Here is a 27,347-nt window from a genome sequence, read left to right as displayed (position 1 = left end):
TCATTTACAAACCTAATAAAATTTAACAGTCACTGTAATGGGTTTTTATCATTCACTTTATTTAATTATCTTAAACATTTTAAGTGACTTTTATAAACTTAATATACGTGATTTTCTTTTCAAGTCCTTCAACTATGTACAGGACTATGTAACTCATAAATATAGTAAATTAACTTATTTTTATATTCCTTTCAAGTTAAACTTATAAGTCTAAATAATTTATTTGATTTTACAATTTAAGTTGAAATCACAAAACTAATTTTTTATATTCTATGTTAAATTATGACTATTTTATATACTTAAAGCAGTAGATCCAAACAGTTCTTAAACATATCACACATTTTGATAGTATTAAAATATTAATGAAATAATACATTGTTTTTATATTTAATGCTAAATTTCCAATAATTAACAGGTATTCACCTACATAAGAAAGTAAAATATCCCAAACAGATTGAGATGCACAGTAATCTCAGAATGCAGGTATACCAGAGTGATATTCTTGAAAATTGTGATTTTAAAGATTACTTCATATGATGTCATATGCCCACACCAGAATTAACTTATCCATCCCTGTTGGTTTGCCTCCCGTTTTCACTGGAGTCAGACTGTGATGAACACCATCCACTCACTGCTTTGTGTTTCTGAATGTTTCCTTAGCATAGACACCTGGAAAGTTACAACTGTTTTTCAGAACTCAATAAATATTTTCTGATTGCCTTTCCAATAGCCTACCTCTAGTTTGCATCCCATTGAATACTGTATTATAACCATCATTTCACCATATCCTCACCAGCACTGAATATCGTTCAGTCGTGTCGGACTCTTTGCAATCCCATGGAACTGTAACTCGCCAGGCTCCTCTGTCCATGGGATTTCCCAAGCAGGGATACTGGAGTGGGTTGCCATTTCCTTCTCCAGGGGATCTTCCCGACCCAGGGATCGAGCCCAGGTCTCCTGCATTGCAGGCGGACTCTACCGTCTGAGCTACCCGGGAAGCCCACGATCTTTATTACTATCATTTTTTTCATCATCATCATCTCTGCCGGTCTGCACGTGGGCAAAGGAAGTCTCAGTAGTTGGAGTTCACTTCTTCCGTTTTAAGTGCGGTTGAACGTGCTTTGCGTGTTAATTGTGCGTTGACCTTTCGAGATATCCCTCACCCAGTGGCTGGGACCCTGGCTGCTGGGGCGACCAGCCGCAGGCCAGGCCCGGTGGAGCCACGGCCATCCCGGACCCCACGGCCAGGGGGCGCTGCGACGCCAAGTCCTCCCGCCCCGTCCGGGTTGGCCTGGCCTGGGCTGGGCTGGGCCGAGTCGCGCTGGGCAGGGGCGGGCGGCTCGGCTGGAGGTGCGGGCTGAGAGCAAAGGTTGGTGTCTTTACGCCCCGACCTCAGCCGGAGGGCCCGCGGCATCATGACGGTGGGAGCCAGGCTCCGAAGCAAGGCGGCGGGCAGCCTCCCGCGCTGCGGGCCGCTGGCCCGGGGGCTAGGGCGGACGGAGGGGGACGAGGAGGCGGCCGCTATCCTGGAGCATCTGGAGAGCGGGGCGGAGGCGGCGGAGAGCGAGGCGAGCGCCCGGCGAACGGGGTCCCGGGGCGCGCGCAGGGTGCACCTCGCCGTCCTCCCAGAGCGCTACGAGCCGCTGGAGGAGCAGGTGCCGAGCGAGAAGCCCAAGAAGAGGTACCGGAAGAAGCTGAAGAAGTGTGGCAAGGTAGGCATTCCGCCGCCCCCAGTGCCCTGGGTCGGGCATCCCGACGGAGAGCCGGAGTCCGATCCCTACAGCCGGACGCTCTCAGCCTCTCTGCCCTGCTCCCGCGCCCGCCCCCGCCATTCCCTCCTGGAGCCCCAAAACGGCTCCGTGAACTGGGCAGTGGGGCGAAGGTGACTGCGGAGAGGGATCGGAACTAAACGAGAGGTTTCCTTGCGCACAGCTCCCCGGCTTCCCCCATGCTGGCGGGTGAATAACGTTCTCAAGGGTCGATTACCAGGTGGTTCTTGTCCTAGGGGTGTCTTCCCACTCCCCGGGGTAGTCGGGAGGACAGGAATCAGTGTCCCTGTTTTACAGATGGGAACACTGAAGAATTAGCGTGTTTCGGTGACTTGTAGAAGATGGCCCAGTTGGAAAGCAGGGAGTTACAGCCCACTTTATCTGTTTTCCAGCAACATCCTCTCAAGGACATCCCACTAGCTGAGAATTGTTGGCGTTATTCCCCCTAAATATTCTCAAGGTGATTTCCAGGGCCTTGGAGCGCAACAGTCCCTAAGTATTCTACTCGTTGAATCTACTTTTCTCCCTGTGTGTTTCTCTGCAAACATACTGTCACTTGCATGGGGGGTGGGGGGTGGGGGTGACAGAGAGAGAATATGAATATGGGATACAACGGCAGTTTCTTTCTCAGAGATAAAAGCCACAAATCTGCTCCCAAGTTCTTCTGCCTGGAAACCCTTAAAGATACTGCTGCCCCTGGCCCCTGGAGTTGGACAAGACAACCCAGAAAAAAATCAGAGAACTCACTCTGTCTTGGCCAAAGGGCAGGGGCTCCACCTCATTACTGTCCCTCCAGTTATCTGTGTCCTCCGGCAATCTCTTATCATCCCTGAAACTGACCAGTCTCCACACCTAGCAACTGAGCTCTGTCATCTTCTTTTAAGGTGTGTCAGCAGCTTTGGGACCAGTAAACAAGCAGGCAGTGGTAAAGTATATTAATAAATGTATGTTAGTAAAAAGTATAGAATTGGAACTTTCAGGCTTAGAGTCATGCAAGGATGAATCATCCTTTTTCCTTTTTTACCAGTTGAGCACCAAAAAAGTCATTGTTTGCCTCGTTGCTGAACTGATACATGTGTGAATCCCAGCTCAGAGGCTGGCTGAGCTGAAGATGCTTTGGGAGTTCTAACGATGTGCCAGACGTAGTGCTGAGCATTAGAGATCTAAAATGGGTATGATGTAGTCATGCCCTAGCAGAGTCTTCCTGGGAGATGCTGGCCTATGGGTCACTGCCCTGGAGCTACATGGCAAGAGCCTCGGCATTTTATCTTCAGGAACGAGGTTGTAAAGTCAAGTTTCTCAGATTAGTGGTGACATGGAAACTGGTCACAGAAGGATGAGTCAGGGCTTCACAGGTTAATGATGAGGTACTAGTTCACATTCACTAGAGTGATTATTATTAGAAAAAAAAAAACAACAGAAACTAGCAAGTGTTGGTGAGGATGTGGAAAATTTGATTTCTTGTGGGTTGCTGGTGGAAATGTAAAATGGGGCAGCTGCTGTGGAAAACAATTTAGCATTTCCTCAAAAAATTAAACACAGAACTCACATATGGCTACTGTATAAATACACAAGGACCTACTGTATAGCACAGGGAACTATATTCAATATCTTGTAATGACCTATAATGGAAAAGGATCTGAAAAAGAGTATGTGTGTGTGTGTATATATATATATGTATATATATAGGTAGCACTGTGCTAAAGAATCTGCCTGCCAGTGCAAGAGATGAAGGAGACTTGGGTTCGATCCCTGAGTCGGGAAGATCCCCTGGAGGAGGAAATGGCAACCTGCTCCAGTGTGCTTGCCTGGAAAATTCCATGGACAGAGGCAGCAGGCAGGCTACAAGTCCATGGAGTTACAAAGAGTTGAACACAACTGAGCACTCATACACTCATGAACACACACACGCACCATACGCAATGGTACTTACAGTAATTCCAAAAGCACTGAAAATAGGTACTCAAAGCGATATATATGTATACATGTTCACATCACAATAGCTGAAGAGTGGCAACTACTGAAATGTCCATCAACTGATAAGTGGATAAACAACATGTAGTACACATACACAGTGAAATATTATTCAGCCATAAAAAGGAATCAAGTACATGGATAAAACACGGTGCTAGTTGAAAGCAGCCAGACACCCAAGGTCACATATCATGTATATGATTCCATTTGTATAAAATATCCAGAATAGGTAAATCCAGAGAGACAGAAGGCAGATGGTTGCTTGCCAGGGACTGGAGGGAAGGAGAAATGCAGAGCGACTGCTTGCTTAATGTGTATGGGTTTGCCTTTGGGGATGATGAAAATATTTAGAAGTAGATAGAAGTGGTGGTTGTGTACTGTTGTGAATGTGCTCAATGCCACTGAGTTGTTCACTTGACAATGGTCAACTTTTACATTATGTGAATTTCACCTCACCTAAAAAAAAACAAAAAACAAAAAAAAACCAAGAAAGAATTCCACCAGATAGAAAAAGGATGGGGTACATGGCAGAGTGCTAGCAGAAGCGAGGCAGTGACAGCTCTGCAGGGTCACACGCTGGTTCAATAGACCAGGAAGCCAGGTGAGGACGCTGTCATGTTAGAGGTAGATATGCCCTTTCTGCCCCTCAACTCCCAGGGTGCAAATGAGCCACCACTCTTTGTTGAAAATCCATGAGACTAGCCAAGGCTCAGCTAGAAATGTAGGGAGGTACACCAGGCAAAATTTTATCTCACTTGGGTCAGGGGAGTAAGAAGTGACCTGCAGATAGCTCCATGGAAGGGCGAAGAAAGTTCCTTTCTATCTTTTAGGCACTTATCCAGGTGCTTTCCTGCTTCTCTTTTTTGAAAAAAAAAAAAAAAGTATTTGTTATTGGCTGTGATGGATCTTTGTTGCTGTGCTCAGGCTTCTCTCTAGACTTGGCGAGAAGGAACTGCTCTCTAGTCATGGTCTGAAGCCTTCTCACTGCAGTGACTTCTCTTGTTGCAGAGCATGGGCTCTAAGGCAGTTGGGCTTCAGCAGTTGTGGTGTACCGGCTTATTGCCCTGCGGCATGTGTTATCTTCCTGGACTGGGGATCAAACCGATGTCCCCTGCATTGCAAGGCAGATTCTTAACCACTGGACCGCCAAGGAAGGCCCCCTGCTTCTATGTACAGAAAGGTGTTTGTTTGGCTTTTGTGAACTGTCCTAGGATAGGCACCCCCACCCTCTGCTAACCCGTGGCCCCGAGTAGGGTCACCCCAGGGCTGTTCTGGGTCCAGCCTCTGGCAGGAAGCTCTGGGCTCCGAAGGCTGGGTGCCTGGGACTCTTGGTGGTCAGGGGCCCCAGTTGATTTCGAAGTAACAGAATATTCAGATGGAGCCTGGGTTGCTGGGAAAGTGCCTGTTTTCTGAGTGTGGGAGGCGGAAGTACTTCTCTGCTCTTACTGTCTGCCCGGTGCTCCGTGGCGCACACAACGTGCCATGGCTCTGACTCTTCTTAACGACCTTGGAAAGCCCACAGACTCCCATTATGCAGTGAAGGAAACTGGAGTTTCAGGAAGTTCAGCTCGTTGTTCAAGGCCGCACAGCTTGAGAGAAGCCAAGCTGGGCATCAGGACCCTCCCTGGCCTCTGCCTGTGCGGAAGCAGTTAGGATGGAGGCAGGAGGGGGGTAAGGGCACCAAACCCCAAACTTAGGTTCAAATAGGAGGTCACCTTGCCCAGGCACCTCTGAGAGCCACAGGGAGAGGTCTGGGTAAAGAAAGTTACTAAATTTTGTTAATCGGGCTGCTTGCAGGGAGTTGGAAGGGGAAAACACAGGGTGTGGAATGACCTTGAGCTCAAGAGGGTCTTGTCCCCGCATCTAAGTAGGGGGTTAGGACATGGGCCTTTGAGCCGGACTGCCAGGTACAAGCTGTGCCCCGCCTCCTGCTGGTTGTGTGACCTTGGGCCCTGCTCTCCTTCTGCCTTGGTTTCCTCTTCTGTCACATGGGCTGTGGTAAGGAGTGAATGAGTTCATCCACGCAGAGGTCTTAGAATGCACCTGGAACGTGATGACGGTTCTGTGACTGTTGTTGGCTGTTTTCTAAGAGATGGAGGAGAGGCCCCGTACGACTGGTTCTTTTCTGATTTTGTTTAATGAGCTGTATCTCAGGGGGAAAAAGTCAGCTCCCTGGAGAAGGAGATGGCAACCCACTCCAGTATTCTTGCCTGCAGAATCCCATGGACAGTGGAGCCTGACGCTACATACAGTCAGTCCACGGGATCGCAAAGAGTTGGACACGACTGAGCGATTGACACTTAGCTGACAAGCCACCTCAGCTTTGTGCCTGGGATGTGAAGGCTGGATTTTATATTCCAGGGAAAAGGACCTTTGTTGAGAACTGGTTTCCTTTTGGAAAATGGAGGTGGCAGGGAATCCGTGACATCTTTGGGGATTAGTTGAATGCCTGGAAGCCCCTAGAAAAGTCACATTCCCTGTATTAGATTTCCCGTAACAGAGTACCACAAATACAGTGATTTAAGACGACACAAACTTGCTCTCCTACAGTCCTGGAGACCAGAAGTCCAAAATCGGCCTTTCTGAGCTACCGTCGGCAGGCTGATTCCTTCAGGAGACTCCAGGGGAAAACCGTTTCTTTGTTCTTTTCAGTTTCTAAAGGTGCACCCCCTCCCCGCCACCCCACTCCACCTTCAAGGCCACTGGCATGGCATCTGCAGACCTCTTTCTCTCTGTCCTTCTGCTTCTGTCACTAGAGTGCCTTCTCTCTGAGTCCTCCAGAATCACTTTTATAAGACTGGCTGTTCTTATTTGGATCCTTTTATTAATAAAGATATAAGAATCCTTATAATGATCGGGCTCCCCAAGATAATCCATAATCCATGGTAGTCCCTCCAATTCAAGATCCTTCATTAATTGACGTCTGCAAAGTCCCTTTTGCCAAATGAGGTGGCCTATACACAAATTCTGGGCATTAGGACTCAGGCATTATCCTGAAGAAGGCATTATCCAACCCTCCACACTGTCCTATGATTCCTCCAGGCCCCTCTGCCCTTCTGAAAGATCATTTGGTTTAAAAAAGCTCTACTTGGACCAAAGATTGCAAAATCTGCTCCATCCAGTGACACTGAATTGGTCGATGGTAATATTTTGCATTTCTTTGCATCACATTTCTCAAGTTCTGTGTTTTGACTATGTTCTAGCTAATGAGCTATTTTAGTAACATCTTTTTCTCATTGGCAAAGATGAAGTGACAAGCAGTTTTTTAAAAATAGCAGGCAGAAGGAAGTGGATGTACAAATACCCATAATGTCAAGTTTAATGTAGGCTGTCCATGATTCTAGGGGCTTTGCTTCTAAAGGGTGCTCTGGACTGTTAGAGGACAGTTTTTGTTGTTATTTCAAACAGGTAAGTAAAATTCTCCCACTGAATCTTATCACACATTTGTAGAGATGTATCTTTTAGCAGCATCACCTCCCTACCCCTGACATACACCCTAATGTCCCATTGAGAAGTTGATGACACAGTGTCCCAGGAATCAGTGTCTAAAGAAGCCATCAAAATTACCGTCATCTCCCAGAATTCCTCCTTTGGCCTGAGAGCAAGCAAAGGAAATACCCAGGCCCTTTCTGGGTGCTGGGCATACAGCATTGAGCAGGACCTCCTTCTGTTATCCCGAGGCCGATGAAAGCCAAAATAAGCCAGAAATCATAGGAAAGTACAATCTTTTTTTTTTTGGAAAGTACAGTCTTAAGAAACTTCCCTGAACAGATAACGAAATATCTTAGATTTTAAAATTACTACCACAAACCTAAACTACTATAAAGTAAAAAGAGGCAGAGGTTATTTCCCAATAAAACTAGCTGATCTTTGGGGGCATTTGTCCTGCCTGATTTGGTGCCAGGCACTGTTCTAGTGGGCTTCGCTCGTAAAGAACCCGCCTGCCAATGCAAAAGACAAGGATTCAATCCCTGGGTTGGGAAAATCCGCTGGAGAAGGAAATGGCTACCCACTTCAGTATTCTTGTCTGGGAAATCGCATGGACAGAGGAGCCTGGTGGGCTGCAGTCCATGGGGGTCTCAAGAGAGTCAGACACAGCTTAGCAAGTAAGCAACAACTGTTCTAAGTACTTTCCTTGCATAAACCCGTTTAATCTTCTTTACCCAGTGAGGTGGTTACCAAATATTCCCATTTTATAGGTGAAGACACTGAGGCCAAGGAAGGTTAAGTAAGTGATGGGGTGGACTTTAAGCCCAGGCTACAAGCAACCGCAAGGTTACATCTGCCTTCCTGAAAGAAGGGAAGTGTATGTGGGGGTGAAGGACACAGACCCTGAGATGAGATTTCTTTGGGATTGAAGTTCAGCTCTGCCTCTTACCAGCTGTATAATCACAAATAAACTCAACTCCTTGATGCTTCCTTCTTGTTGAAGCCTAATAACCAAAGGCCTCTAGGAACATATGAGTAGCCAGTCCAAGTTAGATTTGCCTATTTGTTGCAGCAAGGAAGAGTGTTTGCCAGAGGAATCAGGAGGCCTCAAAAAGTAGAGACCTCAAGTAGAGAGGTAAATATTTGAGTAGGAGCCAAAGATATAAATTTGGAATTTATACAGGAAATACTCAAAGTCAATGGAAATGGATGACACCGCCTGTGGAGAAATTCTAGGCCAAAACATGTTTTAAAATAAAAAATAAGGAACAGTACTGAAGAATAACATTTTTAAAGTTTGGTTGAAAGAATAATCCCATGAAGAAACCTGAGGAGGGCCATAAAAAAAGAACAAACTAATGCCATTTGCAGCAACACGTGTGGACCTAGAGATTATCATACTAAGTGAAATAAGTCAGAGACAAATATCATATGATGCCACCTATATGTGGGGCTTCCCTTGTGGCTCAGCTGGTAAAGAATCTGCCTGCAATTCAGGAGACCTGGGTTCGATCCCTGGGTTGGGAAGATCCCCTGGAGAAGGGAAAGGCTGCCCACTCCAGTATTCTGGCCTGAAAAGAGTCCGACAAGGCAGAGTGACTTTCACTTTCGTATGTGGAAACTAAAAAAAAAAAGATAACAAATGAACTTATTTACAAAACAGAAATAAATTCACAGGCATAGAAAACAAGCTTATGGTTACCAAGGGAGGAGGAGGGATAAGTTAGAAATTTTGAATTAGCATATACACTACTGTACATAAAATAGATAAACAACAACAACCTACCCTATAACACAGGGAACCATATTCAATATCTTATAATGACCTATAATGGAAAAAAATCTGAAAAAGACTATATCTATCTATATAGATGGATAGATAGATATATATATCTTTTTTACAGTGTTTCAGACATACAGCAAATGATTCTGTTTTATGTATACGTATATATGTATACATATGTGTGTGTGTGTATATATATATATGGCCTGGACAATCCCCATGGACAGAGGAGCCTGGCCAGCTACAGTCCAGAGGGTCGCAAAGAGTTGGACACAACTGAGTGACTAAGCAGGGCACACACATATATCTATTTATATATAGAACTGAATCACCTTGCTGGATATCTGAAACACTGTAAATCAACTATACTTCAATTTTAAAAATTTTTAAAAATAGAAAAGAGAGCTGAAGAACGCTTTATGTGAGGTAAGGGAAAAATCACAATGACTGTTTCATGAAGTATCCAAAGTGGGCAAGAGTCGGGGGAAGACAGAAAGGTGCTCATTGGCTCAGGCCACATGGCAGTGGCAGATGGAGATGACCAAGCCGTCCTGGATGGGTCAGAGTAGAGGAGGAAGGAATAAGAGGGGGGCACATGGAGGCAGTGTGTGCAGATGACTCTTTCCATTGGTTTGGCGTGACCCGGGCAGGACCTAGAGAAGGCCGTGGAGTCAAGGGGACAGCTGAGCATGTGTGTAAGCTAAGGGGGATGATCCAGTGGGGAGGAAGAGGGTGATGATGTTGGAGAAGGGAAAGCTGAGGGAAGGGGGAAGAGTGTGCCAACAGCAAGTGTCAAGGGAATGGCCTCAGGGGTACTTTTTCCCACTGGGACACGGCAAGGCGGGAGGAGAAGTCAGGGCAGGTGTAGACAGTGGTAGAGGATGACTGGGTTCCCCAGTGACTTCTGAGCCTTTCAGTGAGAGGTAAAGTGGGGTCATCTAATAGGGTATGGACACAGTGTGTGTTTGTGTGCACTGGGGGCTTGTGGAGAAAGGAAGCAGTAAGAAATCCCACCTGGGAGAGAGAGACAGGCAGCCTACTGGACCGACAGACCAGGCTGGTCAGGCAGTGTTGGTGTCAAAGTGAAGCTTGCAGTTGTCATCAGGGATTTTAAGTCGTCATTGGAGCTGGAAACACTGAGGACGGAGAGACAAGATGTGTGATGATGTCCAGGTCACCTACCAGGTCTCCATGCTGTTGTCATGGAGACATAAGTTGGGGGTGGCAGGAGAAGCGGGGAGGGGCAACAGCACAGTCAGTGTTAGTCTGTGGTGGTGGTCTTCATTTCTCTCTTGCGACTCCACTTGAATCCCTGGGATGCCCTCTGACCAGCCCCAAGCCTTGAAGACAAGGAGGATGAAGAATGGATACCAAGAAAGGAAGGCCCAGTCCTTACCTTTAAAGAGTGTAGAATTGTATTAGGAACTCCAAACCACGGGCGCAACAATGACAGAGCTGTGGGAGACTTTAAAGACCTAAAATGTGGGTCAGGTGGGGCGTGTCCTGGGGTTAGAGGGAGGACTGGGTGGACTTTCAGGTCAGATGAGTGAAGGAAAACTTGACCCAGCCCTCCTCCGATCTAGTGACTTCACTTGGACAGAGGAGAGTGGGCTTTGTTTTGAATAATACAACACTATTGGTTTGGTTTAAATTTTTTAAAATATTTATTTGGCTGTGCCAGGTATTTGTTGTGACGTGTGGGACCTAGTTCCCTGACCAGGGATTGAACCCAGGCCTCCAGCATTGGGAGGATGGAGTCTCAGCCACTGGACCACCAGGGAAGTCCCCTGGTTTGGTTCTAGAACTAGCAGCTTCACGGCTGTCTCCAAGATCTTTGAATTATCTGGAAACTTGTGGGGCTGGAAAGCCCTTGACAAGGTGCTAATGTGTGTTCTGATGGGCTTCCATGTGGGGTGGCAGAGAGGTGGGAAATTGCTGACTTGCTCGTTTGCCCTGGGAAAGTGAGGCAAGATGACTCTGTATGTATGGCACCGTTGTGCATGAAAGATTACAAAGTTGCCTCATCTCACCCTTTGCTTTTCTCCTCTGTTCCTAAAAATAGAACGTTGGGAAGTTTATCACCAAAGGATGCCGCTACATCGTGATTGGCCTGCAGGGATTTGCCGCTGCCTACTCCGCCCCGTTCGGCGTGGCCACCAGCGTGGTGTCGTTCGTCCGCTAGTGGGAGCTGCCTGGGCGGACCCTGCAAAAATAATCGGAAGCCTCTGTTCTGGGAACAGTGCGAACCCAGGAGCATTTCAGACTTGAACCCACAAAATACTCAGAAGAGAAAAAACTGTCTTGGTTGAATCAGATGAATGTTATGGATGAGTCATCCCCATCCACCTGCTGAGCTTCCACATCTCTCGGACACAGGTGGCCCTGGTGGACAATCCTGCAGAGAATTAGGCTGAGGTCAGGTTTGGGATTAGCAAACCCAGAGCTGCAGGGGGTGGCTGAGAGGCAAATACTTGGCAAGTGCTCTGGGTGGGCAGCAGAGTGGTGATTAGGGGTGGGGTGGGGGGTGGGGGATTTTGATTTGAAGTGAGCCAATTTGTTCAATTCTGGAAAGTTCTCAGGCAGACAGAGCTCCCAGCCCCTGGCTGCCTCGGTTCTGAGAGCACCCAAGGAACTGTTTATTCCTAAAGTCATTCCCCCCATCTCCTTTCTGCACTCCTTTGCCACCAGAAGTTTAATTACAGGCTTGAGAAGAAGGAAGAAAGAAAAATCTCTTTGAAGGCTCCGATGCTTTGAAAACCATGTTGACACTGTGTCATGACTGTTTCAAGTAGATGAAGGCTTGTCACTTTCACCTTCTCTGACATGAATGTGCAGGTGGTGATGAGGGAAGGAGGATCAGCAAGTTCAAGTGCAGGTTGTTTGAGGGAGGGAGGGCTCCTAAGCACTGCCGGGCCCAGTCCAGCCCATTCTGGCCCGGCCACATGTGGGGCTGGCCAGACCCGCCTGCAGGCAGATAGCCAGCTGAGGTCATGGGCTTCCTGACCCAGCTACAAGGTACTATCAGCCCCGTCATCCTTGGCATCAAACCGACAGCAGGTGCTCTGTCTTGGGAGAGAAACAGCTGGAAAGGAAAGTGTATGATTTAGAAAAGGAACCAGAAAGTAGGAGGAGGTATGAAGGAAGCAGAAGAAGGATGCTGGACGAGAGAAGTGGAAGCACTGGGACCAGGTCTGGGTTATCAGTGTTGGAAAGTCTTAGGCTCTGGATGTGGGCGAGGGGAGGCTAGGTGGTCAGAGGTACCATGCTGATGCTTCCAGACCCTCTGAGGCCCGTGAGCTCACATTGGCTGCCCTTGGAGTAGCCTTTCCTCTCCTGTGTTGCCCAATTTGACATCATCTCAGCTGGATTCAAAAAGCTGGGGTGGGTGAGAGTCCTCGACCTGGAGGATGATCTGTGGACTGCTACTGAGTCATCGGATAGGGAGGTGCCCACTGCCAACCCCCACCACAGGCCCCTGTTTGGACCTGGTTTCCAGAATAATAATTTCCAGTTTGAAATAGTTATTACGAACCAGTCTGCAGGCTTGGTGACAACACCTACTTGTTGCCCCGTGAAGTTTTCCCGGGGAATGAAGGCTCAGTGTCCACGCTTCACCCGTCAAACCCAGCCAGGTGGCACCAGGAAGTGGAGAAGGTTGGAAGACAGACAGACAGATGGACAGAAAGGAATGAGTGGAGGGGAGAGCGTTGTAGCTGTGAAGCTAGATTCTGCTTCACGTCCTGGAGGCTCATCATTGAAGATGAGCTGGGAGCTAACTCCTGCATCATTCATATTTGTGCAGAGAAGAGACTAGAAATGGCTCTGTGTAAGCGCCAATGGCACATTTTCACACACGTAAGATAATTATAGCATGCCTGGCCACACTGGGAGTCATGGAGAAGGAGACATCAGTGGAAAGAAAAGCACAGCTTCGTTTAGTGGGAAAGAGAGTCAGGACTGCTGATCACAGGAAAGGCAGATGGCGGGAAGGAGCCTGTGTGGGTTGGGAGCACGCCTTCCTGGTGGCCCAGCGCTGCTGACTTGTCCCAGAGAACCCTGTTGAGTTTCTCGGGGGACCTCGAGTGTGACCTGGGAGGGACAAGAGTGGCCAAGGCCCATCCAAGAGCGAACCTCCCACCCCAGCCCCAAGTTAGAGACACAGTAAGGCCAAATACATTTGGCCCCGACGTTTTGGAATTCTGGTTAAGAATTAACCCAGAAATTTCAAAAGTCGAAACTTCCCAGGGCCATCCCTGTGAAGGTCTGTGCACAGAAGATGAACCACTCTCAACAGTCACTCAGCTGAGTTGTCATTTCCTCCGAGACAGGATACCCATGCTGCAGCGTACCTTTCTGCCTTTTCTTTCGCTTCAGCTTTTTGTTTTTTAATGTCAGCATCCACATTCTACTGAAAATTGAATTTTAGAGCTTTCTCTTTACATAATTGACCAAGAGGCTTCTTTTGTATGCTTTTCTCGTCATAGTCTGTAAATAAAAGACCTGATTTGTCTAATGTTTCTGTGTGTGAGGTTTTTCTCCTCCACCCCGGAGAGTGAGGGACACCTCCCTGGGGCCCCTGGCAGGAGCCCGTGGCTTCTCCCCAAGACCAAGGGGAGGGGTAGGGACCCTGACTCCCTGGACACGAGGTGAGACGGGGGGGTGAGTTCCCCAGAAGCTCAGTAGAAGAGGTGGTGTCTGTGTAGGAGCCTCAGCTCATGCATTTGTTAAAAATGAAGATTTCCAGAACCTCCGGTTTGGATTTAGGGAGTCTAGAGTGGGGCCAGGAATCTGCATTTTCTACCACGGTCTAGAAGACTCTGAAGCAGCCACTGCTGTGGCTGAACTGGGAGATGCTGGCGCCAGGGACAGCTGCAGGTGGCATGGGCCAGTGGGCTCCAAGATGGGACCTGGGGTCAGTCAGGTGCCAGTGCTTGATGAGCCCAGGAAGCATGCACACTCACTCAGCCCTACCGGAGCGTCTGGATGAGCTGTCATTACCCATCCAGGCAGGGTAGGGGCCACGCGTGTCAACCCACTTTGAGGCTTAGGACAAAGCAGAAGCCAGATCCCCGAGGTCTTCCGTCGCCTTGGACTCACCCGTACTGGCCCCCTGCCCAGCACCTGGGCTTTGTCAGAGAAGCTCCCGCTGGTTTCCGTGACCAAGAAGCGCCCTGAAGCAGGACTTGAACTCCCACTTCCCTGTGCATCCACCAGTTTTCCTCCTGGGCATGCAATGCCCTCAGCAGAAGGCGGTTGTGGGGCTGGGAAGCCATCAGTGCAATTTTAGATGCAGGCAGCCACTCTGACAGGTTTTGCACCTGTCATGCCTCCCCCACCCCGCTGCAAGAGCAGAGATGAACTGAATTTAACTTTGTGATGCCAGCATCCCCCAAAATGTTGTGAAATGGTTATAGATGTTCCTGTAAACTTATTTTATAATGCCATGCCCTCCTCCAGGGGGTCTTCCCAACCCAGGGAGTCAAGCCAGTGTCTCTTGCAGCTCCTAAATAAGAAAAGCTCAAACTCCCTGACCACTCACAGTGGAAATGGGGAAAAATTAATAATGCATGGCCCAACAATCCCACTACTGGGCATATAGCTTGAGAAAATCATAATTGAAAAACACATATGTCTCCCAAGGTTCATAGCAGCACTGTTTACAATAGCTAGGGCATGAAAGCAACCTAGATGTCCATCAACAGATGAACAGACAAAGTTGCGGTACATATATACAATGGAGTATTATTCAGACATAAAAAGGAACACATCTGAGTCAGTTCTAATGAGGTCAATGAACCTAGAGCCTGTTATACAGAGTGAAGTCAGAAAGAGAAAAACAAATTTTGTGTATTAACTCTTCTGTATGGAATCTGGAAAAATGGTGCTGATAAACCTATTTACTGGGCAAGAATGGAGACTTAGATATAGAGAATGGACTTTGGACACAGCAGGGGAAGGAGAGGGTGGATCGAATTGAGAGAGTAGCATTGAAACATATACATTATCACGCGTAAAATAGATAGCTAATGGGAAGTCACTGTATAACATAGGGAGCTCAGTCCAGCGCTCTGTGACAACCTAAAGGGGAGGGATGGGGTGGGAGGTGGCGGGGGGAGGTTCAAGAGGTAAGGGACATCTGTATATTATGGTTGATTCACACTGCGGTAAGCAAGACAATATTGTACATCAAAATTATCCTCCAATTAAAAATAAGTTTAAAAAATAAAAGCAAACTACAAAAAAATAATACACGGGATATTGTTTTTAAGAAGCAAAGTTGTTTTCGAGCCAAGCCACTCCATCATAGCCAAAGAGAAAGAAGGTCTCTTCAGAATTTCTAGAATGTGCTGTGCTGGAACCCAGCGGGCACATAAGCCACACAGGAGCACAGGCCAAGGGAAGAGGCCTGGAGGTAAAAGCAGAGCTTGCCTGCCCAACCCCCCAGGGGTGCCTGGGACCATGCACCCTGCAGGTCCATCTAGAGTCAGGCATTAGGACCAGAAACTCAGCGCCTTCAAGCACTGGCTTTGCTTTTTTTTTAAAGGTGTTTCTCAGGTGATTCCTTCTGCAGCATCTGTTGACAAGGCTCTAAATAAATGTATCTGGTTCAAAGCAGGTGGAAGAATCAGGGCAAACGTGCTGACAGACACAAAGCTGAGAGGGCACGCTTTCTTCCCTTGCTTGTCCTGTAATTCCAGAGTGAACCACTTCCATGCAGACTAGCTTTCCTCACTGAAAGTGAAGGGGAGATCACTTGTATCGTTTTTGTTTGGGTTCCTATGGAAGATGTTTAGAATTGCTGCAGAAGTAGAACGTGGTGGTGGTATAACCTTTCTTTTCCTTCCGTCCTTTCCCCAGAAAGTCCCATCCATCAGAAAAACCCTTTACTTGTTCAACTTCATTAATCATTTAAAGAGTCTTGAGTCAGGTATTTGGCTTTCCAGGTGGCTCAGTGGTAAAGAATCTGCCTGCCAATGCAGGAGACACAGGAGATGTGGGTTTGATCCCCAGGTCGAAAAGATCCCCTGGAGTAGGAAATGGCAATCTGCTGCAGTATTCTTGCCACGAAAATTCCATGACAGAGGAACCTGGCAGGCTATAGTCTCTGGAGTCACAAGAGTCAGACATGACCTAGCAACTGAGCAAGCATGCACAAGTTAGGGATTATCACACCCACAGGCAAGGAGCTAGGAAGCAGAGACATTTTATATTGTGGGCAATGGTTTGTGTATTTTGAGGTCTTTGGCATTGAAGAGAAAAGGGCATAGATGATTTATGCACTTTTCGTCACCACCATTGTTTTTCCAAACAAAATCAGACTTGAATTTATCTTTCTTCATTTTCATTTCAGTAAATCAGTGAGCTCCTCCTGTGGTTGGACTCCATGCTACCTACTCCCCCGGTCATGGCTTTGTTGTCAGTAGGATCAGAGAGGGGAACCAAGATGCAGCAAACACGTACTAGATACTAGGCTGTAAAGAAAAAATTGTCGCCTGTCATTCCAGTCCTGCAAGGATTAAGCCACCAACCACTGCAGATGCCCACCTATAGTGCACTGCCCCTGAGGGGAGTTCAGGATGGAGAAAAGCAGGAAGCAGCCCATGCTTTAGATATACTGGCTTCAACAGTTAACATGCATATCTAAGGAAAAATTTCAATGACCTGAGATTCTCCCATCTTCTCATGCATAGAAAAGCGCTAAAACCATTAACTTGAAACATCTGATCTTTGTGATTATCAATCATATTTTTATGCTTGATTGCATGTTTTCCCCAGCAAAAAGAAAACAGCATACATTTGTGTCTTTTAACTTGGAATTTTAATTACGTACATCAATAGCAACAGGAGAATGAGGAGTTCTAAGGTTTATACTTTATCTCCAGGTGGTTAGCTCACTTGTGGTATGGGATCACTCCAGATAGCAAGGAAACCCAGTATAATGTTCCTGCCACCTCCCTGACCTCTTGGTGGGCTGCCCTGAGATCAAAGACTGAGCCCGGAGTCAGTGACAGAGATGTCAATGGTTTGAAGGCTGGGGGAATGTCTGAAGCAAGGTCCTGTCATGACACCCTTTGCTCTCATGGGCAGAGGAAGGTTAGCAGTTACAGGGGGAGTTAGGTCAGCATGGCACCATGGTTACCAGGGAAATCTGCAAGGGAGCATGCCCTTCACTGCCCCTTTCATAAGTGATTGGGAACAATCATTACCTGGGGCCTGAGACAAGTATGTAGGAAGCTCAGTCATGTGAGTAGGCTGTAGGTGAAGCAGGCCTTGGTCCAGCAGAAGGTGGGGTGGCAGGGGTGTGATGTACAGAGAGCATGAGAAAAGCCCTCTTGAGTGGCGTGACCATACACCTCTTCAGAGCAGTTCCTCAGTGCTTGCTGAAAAGCTGTCTCCTGGGTCATAGTCCTCAGTAAGATCCATGAATAAAACTTAACTCATAACTTCTGCTTTTTGCATTTTTCTTTCAGTCAATAAGGTATTGTGCTGGGTGGCTTCATGTTATTATTGTTTAGTCACCAAGTCACGTCCAACTCTGTGACTCCAAGAACTGTAGCCCACCAGGCTCCTCTGTCCGTGGGGATTCTCCAGGCAAGAATACTGGAGTGGGTTGCCATTTCCTCCTCCAGGGGATCTTCCCAACCCAGGGATTGAAAATGCGCCTCCTGCATTGACAGGTGGATTCTTTACCACTGAGCCACCCGAGAAGCCCATGGCTTCATGACATCCATTTAATTCTCCATTTCATCTCCTTCTCATTAACAAAATCAACATGATAGCTATTATTATTATCTGAACTTTATGGATAATGAAACTGAAGCTCAGAGAAGGTAGGGAATTCTGCTCTAAAACCAGGACCCACAGCTTCCCTTTTTTTTGCCAGTTTCAGCGGCCTCTCGTTTCCTTTCCTCTCAGGCTCCTGTTACCACCAGCAACCATGAGGAAGAGTGATGCTTTAAACGGAATTACATCCAATGTGCATTCCTGGTTCCGACATTATGGATCCAAGTAGGTAAAAACCCTCCCCCCACAAAAAAAAAAAACCATGAAGGAGACTTTCCCTGGTGGTCCAGTGGCTAAGACTCTGAGCTTCCAACGCAGGAGGCCCAGGTTCGATTCCTGGTCAGGGAACTAGATCAAGTTCCCACGCTGCAGCTAAAGATCCTGCATGCCATGACTAAGACCCAGTACAGCCAAATTAATAAACAAATATTTAAAAAAAAAACCCACCTTGAGGTGCTTACCCTCCCATCACACTGGATTCTCAAGATGCTGTGCTGGCTGAGTTGCCTCTCTGCCATGGTCAAGGCATAGAGTGCGGACAAGGAGGGATCTGTGAGCCCAAGCCAGTGCGGTTGAATTTATTTTCCCATATACTTGCTTGCCATGATTTCTGCAACCACAGCTACTATTCTCATTGACTGGCAACTGCGCATCCATTGACCCAGTCCTCCCTTCTTTGTCCCTGGGTCCCTGGGCCACGTGCCAAAGCCCCAAGGGTAGCAGAAAGCCACCCTGTAGGACAGGAACAGCGCTAGCATCCTCCAGCCCTGTGACCCTGGGCAAGTTCCTCAGCTCAGCTCTCCATGTGTCCTGACCTGTGGGAGGGAAGGAAAAGAAGGCCTGAGAGATGGAGGAGGCGGAGGGGAGGCAGGGGAAGACTACAACGGAGGAAACCCGGCAGCGTGGATGGGGAGGGGAGGGGAGACAGCCTGCCGCCCCATTCTCCCTTAATGTTTTTCTCTATTGCCCCGAAATATATCCTTTATCTGCTTTGAGTGGCTTCCAGGGTCCTGCAGATCACATGAGAGCCCCAACTTTCCCTTTGCTGGAAAACAAGCCCAGGCTGCAGGAGAGCTGGGCTGGGCTGGGGCTGTGACTGCAAGAGCAGTAGGAGGGACAGGGTCACGGGCTGCAGAGGACGGACAAGGATAGGAAAGGGTCTGTTTACAGTTTTTAGTCTCTTCCAGCCACGAGGAAGGACTCTGGACTTTCACCCTGAATGTTTTCTTTTCAATTTGGTTTGCCAGTGGCCTTGTTTCCAAACACCCAGACTGGCCTCATCTGTAACACGGGGAAACACGGGGATCCAGAAGTTCTGACAATCCCCCGGGGCACAAAGTGTTCAGAAGACAAACAGGCAGCCTGAACATCAGTGGGAAAGCTTAGGAGCGTGCGGGAGGGTTGGAGACACTTCCCTCCCACCATAGAGCTGCAGGGGAACTACTGTCTAGGTATTATGAACTGTGAGGACAGGGGAGGCAAATACACACTTTTGTTAAATCATCCAAGGAGTCTCTTTGCTTATGTTCATTCATTTGTTCAAAACATATTTTTGATTGAAATATACCTGATATATTGTGTAAATTTATGGTGTACACTGTGCTGGTGTGATACATTTATATACTGGAGTATGATTGCCATTGCAGCCATAGTTAGCATCTCTGTCACCTGTCACATAATTATCTTTGTGTGTGTGTGTGCATGTGTGTGTGTGTTGGGAGCAATTAAGACTTAGTCTCTAAGTTGGATCATTACAGTACAATATATATATTTTTAACAGTACAATGTTGCTGTCTATATTCATTAGACTGTGCATTAGATCTCCAGGACTTAGTTATCTACTAGTTGCAAGTCTGTGCCCCTAAACAGGTGGCACTAGTGGTAAAGAATCCTGCCAATGCAGGACACACGGGAGATGCAGGTTTAATCCCTGGGTCGGGAAGATCCCCTGGAGAAGGAAATGGCAACCCGCTCCAGTATTCTTGCCTAGAAAAATCTCATGGATTTTTTTCTTTCCCTCCAACAGAGCTACAGTCCATGTGGTCACAAAGAGTTGGACATGACTGTGCCGCTAAGCACATATGCCCTTAAACAACATCGCTCCCATTCTTTTGCCCCCAGGCTCTGGAAATCACCATCTTGCTTTCTGTTTTTACAAGGTTAGCTTCTTTTTTAGATTCCACATATAAGTGAGATCATACAGTATCTGTTTATCTCTGTCTGACTTATTTCACTCAGCATGATATTCTCAAGATCCGTCGTGTTGTCACAAGTAGCAGGATTTCCTTCTTTGTCATGGCTGAATGAATAGTCCATTGTATGTGGATATCACGTCTTCTTTATTACAAATACATTTCGAGTGCGTGCTGTGTTCTGGGTTGACTGAAAAAAGAAAATGCATGAGACCTGTGAGTTAAGTTTTATTTGGGGCAGAATGAGGACTCTAACCCAGGAGATGGCCTCTCAGATAGCTCTGGGAACTGCTCCAAAGAGATGGGGGAGGTCAGTATACATGTGATTTTGATGAAGGAAGATGCACGCAAGCTCACATTTTCACAGGTTGCTGCTAGTCACCTGGAGCAGATGTCTTTTGTGGTTTTCTAGATGGGACAAGATGCAAGAATTTGGGTTCATAAAATCTCCTGAGTATATCTAATTATCTGAGGTCTGTTCTGCCCATTTTCCCAAGAGTATAGCATGCTTCATTCCTGATCTCCTCCCTGAACTCCTTTCAGGCGAAGTGATGAAGGTCAGTGACTGCAGGGGCTGGTGACTTCATCATTGTAGAAGCAGATGGCGAGTGCCAGTTTCTAGTCAGCAGCTGGCACCGTGCTAGGTGGTAGGACTGCTCCCCTGGAGGCATCGGGACGAGGGGTTCTGCTCTGTACCCTGGTGGCAGACAGACTGTTGCAGATTCATGGGCAGGGTGGTTATTGGGGCCGCCTTGGGGTCAACCCCCAAGAAGAAAGGGGCATATACCTTTAGTTGAAGCTGCTCTCAGGAGCTGAGGCAATCCTGAAAGGGCTCTTCACTGAAAAGCTGTCTGCACGCAGTGCTCCCAGCAGGCACATGTGGGTGGTACATTGCTGTTTCCACAGCCCCCGACACCTCCCACTACCCACATTGTGGAGTTATTCGAAGGAGTTGTCCTCGCTATCGTTCAGGCACTCTTTGTAGTCCACCAGGCTCCTCTGTCCATGGGATTCTCCAGGGGAGAATCCTGGAGTAGGTTGCCATTTCCTTCTCCAGGGTATCTTCCCGACCCAGGGAATGACTGTGAGTCTCCTGCTTAGCAGGCAGATTTTTTTTTTTTTTTAATAATTAATTTTAATTGGAGGATAATTACTTTACAATAGTGTGATGATTTTTGCCATACATAGACATGAATCAGCCATGGATACACATGTGTCCCCCCCATCCTCAACCCCCCACCTTCCTTCTACTTCCCTCCCCACCCCATCCCTCTGGGTTGTCCCAGAGCAGCGGCTTCAGGTGCTCTATTTCATGCATCAAACTTGCAATATACCTGTTTCAGTGCTCTTCTCTGAAATCATCCTATCCTCAGCTTGGCAGGCAGATTCTTTACCACTGAGCCACATGAGAAGCCCATCAGGAGGAGAGAGTGAGTTGCTTCTCACCACAGTGAAACCCACAGAAAGAGCTCAATATCATGTCATTGTGGTGTTCCTATTTTTAGAATAAACAAAGGAAAGTTTGGCCCTGAGGGAACTTGCAGTTGATCAAAGGGTTTCAGAGGATCCCATGTGATAAGCGTGTGCCTGTGGGGACCCAGGGACTCAAAAGGAGGACCCCTCCACCCATCTTGAGAAGGCTTTCCAAAAGGCAGGGATGACAGAGCTGGGGCCTGCAGGGTGAGCAGAGCTGCCCAGGCAGAGGAGGAAGGAGGGGCTTCAGGCGATGGGAGCCCCGTGCAAAGGCCCAGAGGTGAGAGAAGGCTGAGTGCTCCCGGGTGGCTGGAGAGAGGCCGCTGGGAGGGCGCGGGGAGTGGGTAAAGGCCCCTGCCTGGGTCACTGACTCTGGCAATTGAAGGCCTTTGCCAAGGGTGTGCCTTCTGCTGTGAGTGCAACCACTGCCCTTCACTCTCCTGATTGGCGGGGCTGGAACCTGGTATCGCAGACACCCTAGGCCTTAGAGCCGGGGAGGCCAGTGGGCAGGAAGCGGGTGAGGGAGCCACCCCACCTGAGAGTCGGCTGAGGCCCTTCCTGTGACCTGAGTCTTCGTGGGCACCTGGGCAGGGGTTGTCCGGCTTGGCTGGGAATTGTCCCTCCTCTGCTAACACAGGAGGGAGGGAGAAGGGACCTGGGTTTTCCCTTTCGCCTGCTCTCAACCTCAGGAAGTAACCCGAGCCCCGCACAGGGGGTCAGGAAAGCAATCGCCTGCGTGGCCTTGAACCAGTCACGTCACTTTCCGGAAACTGGGCATCCTTTTCTGTAAAATTATAAGTTTGAAATGGATGGTCCCTCTTTGCACTGGTATCTGAGTCAGAGGAATTTTCTCAGAGCCTGCTTCTTACAAAACCACGGGCACTGTCGTTTGATCCTTGTTCAGCTTTTATTTCTTCAAGGGGGTCGTTTCCTATTCTGCCTTCCTCTTGAGCTCTTAAGAAGCTCTCAAGGCCACTGACAATCAGAGGCCTGCTGCCTCCTTTCAAACAGCCCCCCACGGAGGAAACAGAAACAATGGGAATTGCTTCTCTAGCAGCCCGGGTCCCCTGCCAATGAGAGGTGTCCAAGATGTTTATCTGGAACTACGGCTGTTCTCCCCAACCCCACCACACCCTCTGCCCCCTCTCCCTCTAGGCTGAGGTTCCCCATGGCCAGGACTGCCAGGATTGGTCAGGATTGGCCAGGAGAGGCCACCTTCTGGCCTTCGCCCCATTCCAGCAGCCGCCTCCCAGTCCTGCACTGGGAGTTATCTTATTTTTCCCAAGGCTCAGCTCAAGGCCTCCTCCTCCATGCAGCCTTCCCTGAGCTCTGCTGAATGAATTGGTTCTTCCGGACACAGCAGCAAGTCTTCACCCTGTTTTTTTCTGCTCTCTGTTAGAGTTAGCTGTTAATACAGGTGATCCCATAGCCTTATGCTTGCATACAAATGGCAACCCACTCCAGTATCCTTGCCTGGAGAATATCCATGGACAGAGGAGCCTGGCGGGCTACAATCCATGGGGTCGCAAGAGTCGGACACGACTTAACAACTTAAGGGAGAGAGAGAGGGAGGCTCCCAAGTGAAGCCTGCTAACACAGGAGACATAAAAGATGCAGGTTCGATCCCTGGGTCGGCAAGGTCCCCTAGAAAAGGGAATGGCAACCCACTCCAGTATTCTTGCCTGGAGAATCCCATGGACAGAGGAGCTTGGTGGGCTACAGTCCATGGAGTAGCACAGAGTTGGACACGACTGAAGCGACTTAGTACACACATACAAACGCGCTGGATGAATGTTAGTGGTGGGAAAGGCAGGGATAGATACAGCACAAAGCTCTACAGGAAGCCTGGCAGTGCATCTGGGACAAAACTGGTCCCTGTTTATTGCTTTCTGGCCAACCCAGAACAATCTGTGCAGAGTGCATGGTCTCCAGACACCTCCATGGGATAGCCCTGCTCAGGAACAAGGAGGAACAAGAACATGAAGTTCTTGTGTAACTCCTGACAGCTCTAGAAGAATCATCGAAACGAACCTGCGGCTGCCCTCAGCTGCCCCTCATGCTGAGCGTGCGGACTGTGTGTGTGAGTGGCGGGGAGGGTGAGGCCCTGAGCTTCAGTTCAGGGGTCTGGTCACGGGCCTGCCCTAGGTATGACCTGGAAGGGAGTGGAGTTTGTTCCACGCGCTTCCTGGCCTGACTGACGAGCAGCAGGATGCCCAGAGGGAGTTGGGGGTGCAATAGGAGCGGATGAGCTCAGGGAGGTGGGCTGGGGGCCATGGAGCTGGCGATGGGACATCCTGCGGGATTCTTAGTGACAGAAGGCATGGCTCCTGGCTTTGAACGGGTGAGGGTGGGACCTGACTTCTGTGATAAAGTCCCTATGAAGAGGGGCTGTCATCAGCCCGTTTCATGGATGAAAATACTGCAGCAGAGATGGTGGGAGACTTGCCTGACCCCTCTCCCTCCCCCACCGCCATCAGAGGGTGTCACCTCCATCCCAGGGCCCTGCTCCGGGCCACCCCAAAAGGCATTTGCTTCACTCTCAGCTGCTCCCTCTTTAGGGGGGGTCTCCTTCCTGCACTTGAGTCAAGCTCCATGAGAGCTGGGGCAGTTTGCTTCCCTGCGGCATCCTCAGTGCCTTGAAGACGCCTGGTGTGCAGGAGGAGTTCAATGAGGCTTTGCTGATGAGGGGACAAGGAGAGAGAGTGCAGTCAGTCTGGAGAGGGGGTGTGGAGCACCTGATACTGAGTTCTCGCCAAGGCTCAGTACTCAAGGCTCCCACGGGAGTTCCTGGGGCTCTAAGCCAGTCTGTGGTCTGGTGTGTGGGTGTCTGCCTGGGACTTCTCCCCACCCCGCCATGGCATTGCCCCTCGGAGAGTCAGAGAAGGGGGCTTGGCTGTCTGCTGTCATTGACTGATCAGTTTCTTCCATCTTTCACGTATTCAGTCACTCAGCTGTCCACTAAGCCTTACCTTCACACCTACTCTAGGCCAGACACTGAGATAGGAGAGCCTGCGAGTAACCAGGTTCAAGTGTCTGCCCCTTGCATCCTTGCGGGGACAGACCAAAGGGAAAAACAAGTGATGCTACGAGAGAAGGAAGTGAGGGGCCTTGAGTGGGTGGGCGGCCAGGCCTGTAGGAGGACAGGACAGCCTTGGGGCAGGGGATTCCCACCAGGGAGAAAGCTTTGCAAAGCTGTCAGAAGCAGGGCAACCTGCAGGAGGTAGGGGGCTCAGAGAAAGGGGAGCCAGTGTGGCTGGAGCATCCAGAAAGGGAGAGGGTGGGAGGGGAGTTCCGGGGAGAGGTGAGAGGCCGGCAGCCAAGGGCCCCTGGGCCTCAGTAGAGAGGGTGAGTGGAGGGGCTGGTCCTCAGAAGGGGTGGGGGTGTGGCTGTGGGATCCATGGTTTGGAAAGACCCCCCCCCCCCCTTAGCTGCCATGGGGACTGACTGGGCCCGGGTGGACCCCGCCCTGGGGGGGCTTCTGGGTTGTTCTGCAGACTGAGCCTGTGGCCAGGGTCCTGGAAGGACAGTGCTCACTGGAGTCCTATTTTTTTTTTTAAATTTCTTTTTCTTTTTTGTGTATGTGTTTAATTGCCTTACAATGTTGTGTTAGTTTCTGCTATACGACAAAGTGAACCAGCTGCCTGTGTCCTTGTATCCTCTCTCTCGGTCTCCCCCTGCCCCCACCCCCCAGGTCATCACAGAGCACCAAGCTAGGCTCTGTGCTCTGCCACAGCTTCCCACTAGTTATCTATCATTTTTTAAAATGAATTGTTTCTCATTCGTTTATTTATTTTATTTTTCATTGGAGGATAATTGCTTTACAATATTGTGCTAGTTTCTACCACGCCTCAGCCCGAGTCAGCCGTAGGTAGACCTATGTCCTCTCCCTCTCCATCCTCCCTCCCACCTCCAACCCCATCCCACCCCTCTAGGTCGTCCCAGAGCACCAGGTTTGAGCTCCCTTCCTCACACTGCAAATTCCCACTGGCTACCTACTTTCCATATGGTAATGTATATGTTTCAGCGTTGCTCTTTCAATTCATCCGTCCCCCCCCACCCCTTTCCCCATTGTATCCGCGAGTCAGCTCTCCACCGTCTTCATCTCTAATGCTGCTCAAGGTAGCGTGTATATGTCAATGCCACTCTCCCAATTCGTCCCACACTCCCGTTCCGGCTCTGTGTCCCATGTCCATTCTCTACGTCTTCGTCTTTATTCCTGCCCTGCAAATAGGTTCGTCAGTACCCTTTTTCTAGATTTGATACATGTGGATTTTTAGAAAACAGAAGTGGCGGGACTTGCCAGGGTGGGAGGGGAGAGGTAGAGAGAGGAATTGAAGAATTCTCTGGCTTCTGGCCCCAACAACAGGGGAAGTACCAGCTGGGGGTAGGGGTGGGGGGTAGAAACAGAAGAATGCCAAAAGTCTTTTGAGTTCAAGGCCAAAAACGCCGTTTGTTTGTTTAATTTGTACAATGCCTATGTGCTGGGCCAGAAATACAATATACACAAACCAGCCTCGGTTTTTCTGCTGCAGCCACAGTATTTCCTGCACGGCTGAGGTCTTTTTTTTTACCTTGGAGCCTGGGCAGTCGCGTGACTGGCCCAGTCCCTGCCCTTGGCCTCCCAAAGGGAGACCAGGACTCAGTGTACACTCTTCCTGCCGGTCTCTGCTGGCACCGGGTTTGCTTAAAGGCGCATTCCATGCCCGGGGGTGGGACGGAGGGCAGGGAGGGTTGCTTGTGTGCATGCACGTGAGGAGGGCCGTGTGGAGGGAAGGAACACATGCGACTCAGTAAAGTCCGGGCCCTGCTGGGTGCTTGATATCACGTGTCACTTAATGATCTTATAACCGAGCACCACCCCATGGGGCCTTCCCAGAACACATCTTCCCCCTTTGTCCTCTGCTTTAGCTCCTCTCTGAAGAGAACAGTATTTGATGCACATTTCCTGAGTTGTTTCTCGGATGTGAAAACCCCCACCAAATGGAAGATGCTAACTACATGATGACCGTGAGTACACAGCCCCAGGACTGATAATGTTAACCCCTGTGACCCCGCCCTATTCCCTCATCATCAGCCAACTGTGCAGGATCTACTCACATACCCTGTGGCCCCTGCCCTCACCTGGGTTTTTTAAAAAATGCTTTGCAGAAACCCTTTGAGAAGCTTGGGGCTTTTTAGAGCATGAGCTACCCTTCTCCTTGCATGGCCCCACAATAAACCTTTCTCCGCTCCAAACTCGGATGTTTTGGTGTGTTTGACCTCACTGTACCTCAGGCACATGAACTTGTGCTAATGATATAGATGTTATTATCTCCATTATCAAAACAAGGAAACGGAGGCAGAGAGGCCTCACGAGTGTGCAAAGTCCTACACGAAACTGCTTAATTCCCATAAATCCAAACCCCACCTTCTTGGTCATGTTTTCCTTCCAGGTGGAGACTGAACCACTCTTTTTGCCCTGTACCCTTTCTTCCCCACCCTCCCACATACCTTATGCTGGAAATCCAAGTGGTCTTTACAGTCTACAACTCCCTCCCCTCCAGCACCTTCTCATTGGAGGGGATCTGGGTCGCCGTGTTGGCTCTCCCCAAGCTCAGGTAGAAGCTCTTTTGTGTGGCTTCCAAGACAACTGGCCCTCACGGAGAGGGGAGTGTGTGGACTTCCTGCTCCTTGGAGAAAGGGGTGTCCTGCTTTCTTCCCACCCCATTGCCTGTGTTATGCAATTAAGGGATGCTTCCCCTGGTGTTGTCTCAAGAGGAGGAGGGAGGGGAGAGCCAGCTGTGGGAAGTAGGGTTTGATGGGTCAGGATGGGAGGGCTCCAGGGGTCTAAGAGAGGATGTCCCTTGGGGAGCCTGGCATGTGGACTTTGGCACCAACACCTCCAGCAGCTGCTGAACCCAGCATAACTCTGTGTGCTGGACCCAGATGTACCGTGCATGAGTT

General features: G+C 49.0%; 1 protein-coding gene and 1 non-coding gene across 2 annotated transcripts; both read left to right on the top strand.

Moving 5' to 3' along the window:
- The first annotated feature begins 1,293 nt into the window (after positions 1-1,293).
- On the top strand, positions 1,294-13,468 carry C13H1orf115 (chromosome 13 C1orf115 homolog). The gene is made up of 2 exons (XM_043485799.1): positions 1,294-1,712; positions 11,018-13,468. Exons 1-2 carry the CDS (start codon positions 1,416-1,418, stop codon positions 11,135-11,137), a joined length of 417 nt encoding a protein of 138 aa, XP_043341734.1. The 5' UTR covers positions 1,294-1,415; the 3' UTR covers positions 11,138-13,468.
- A 4,546-nt stretch (positions 13,469-18,014) lies between these two features.
- Positions 18,015-18,087, top strand: TRNAG-UCC. The gene has a single exon. It is a non-coding gene; the product is annotated as a tRNA-Gly (tRNA).
- Positions 18,088-27,347: the final 9,260 nt, after the last annotated feature.

The sequence above is a fragment of the Cervus canadensis genome, chromosome 13, assembly GCF_019320065.1.
Source record: "Cervus canadensis isolate Bull #8, Minnesota chromosome 13, ASM1932006v1, whole genome shotgun sequence".
Taxonomy (NCBI): domain Eukaryota; kingdom Metazoa; phylum Chordata; class Mammalia; order Artiodactyla; family Cervidae; genus Cervus; species Cervus canadensis.
This window is presented reverse-complemented; position numbering and strand designations above follow the sequence as displayed.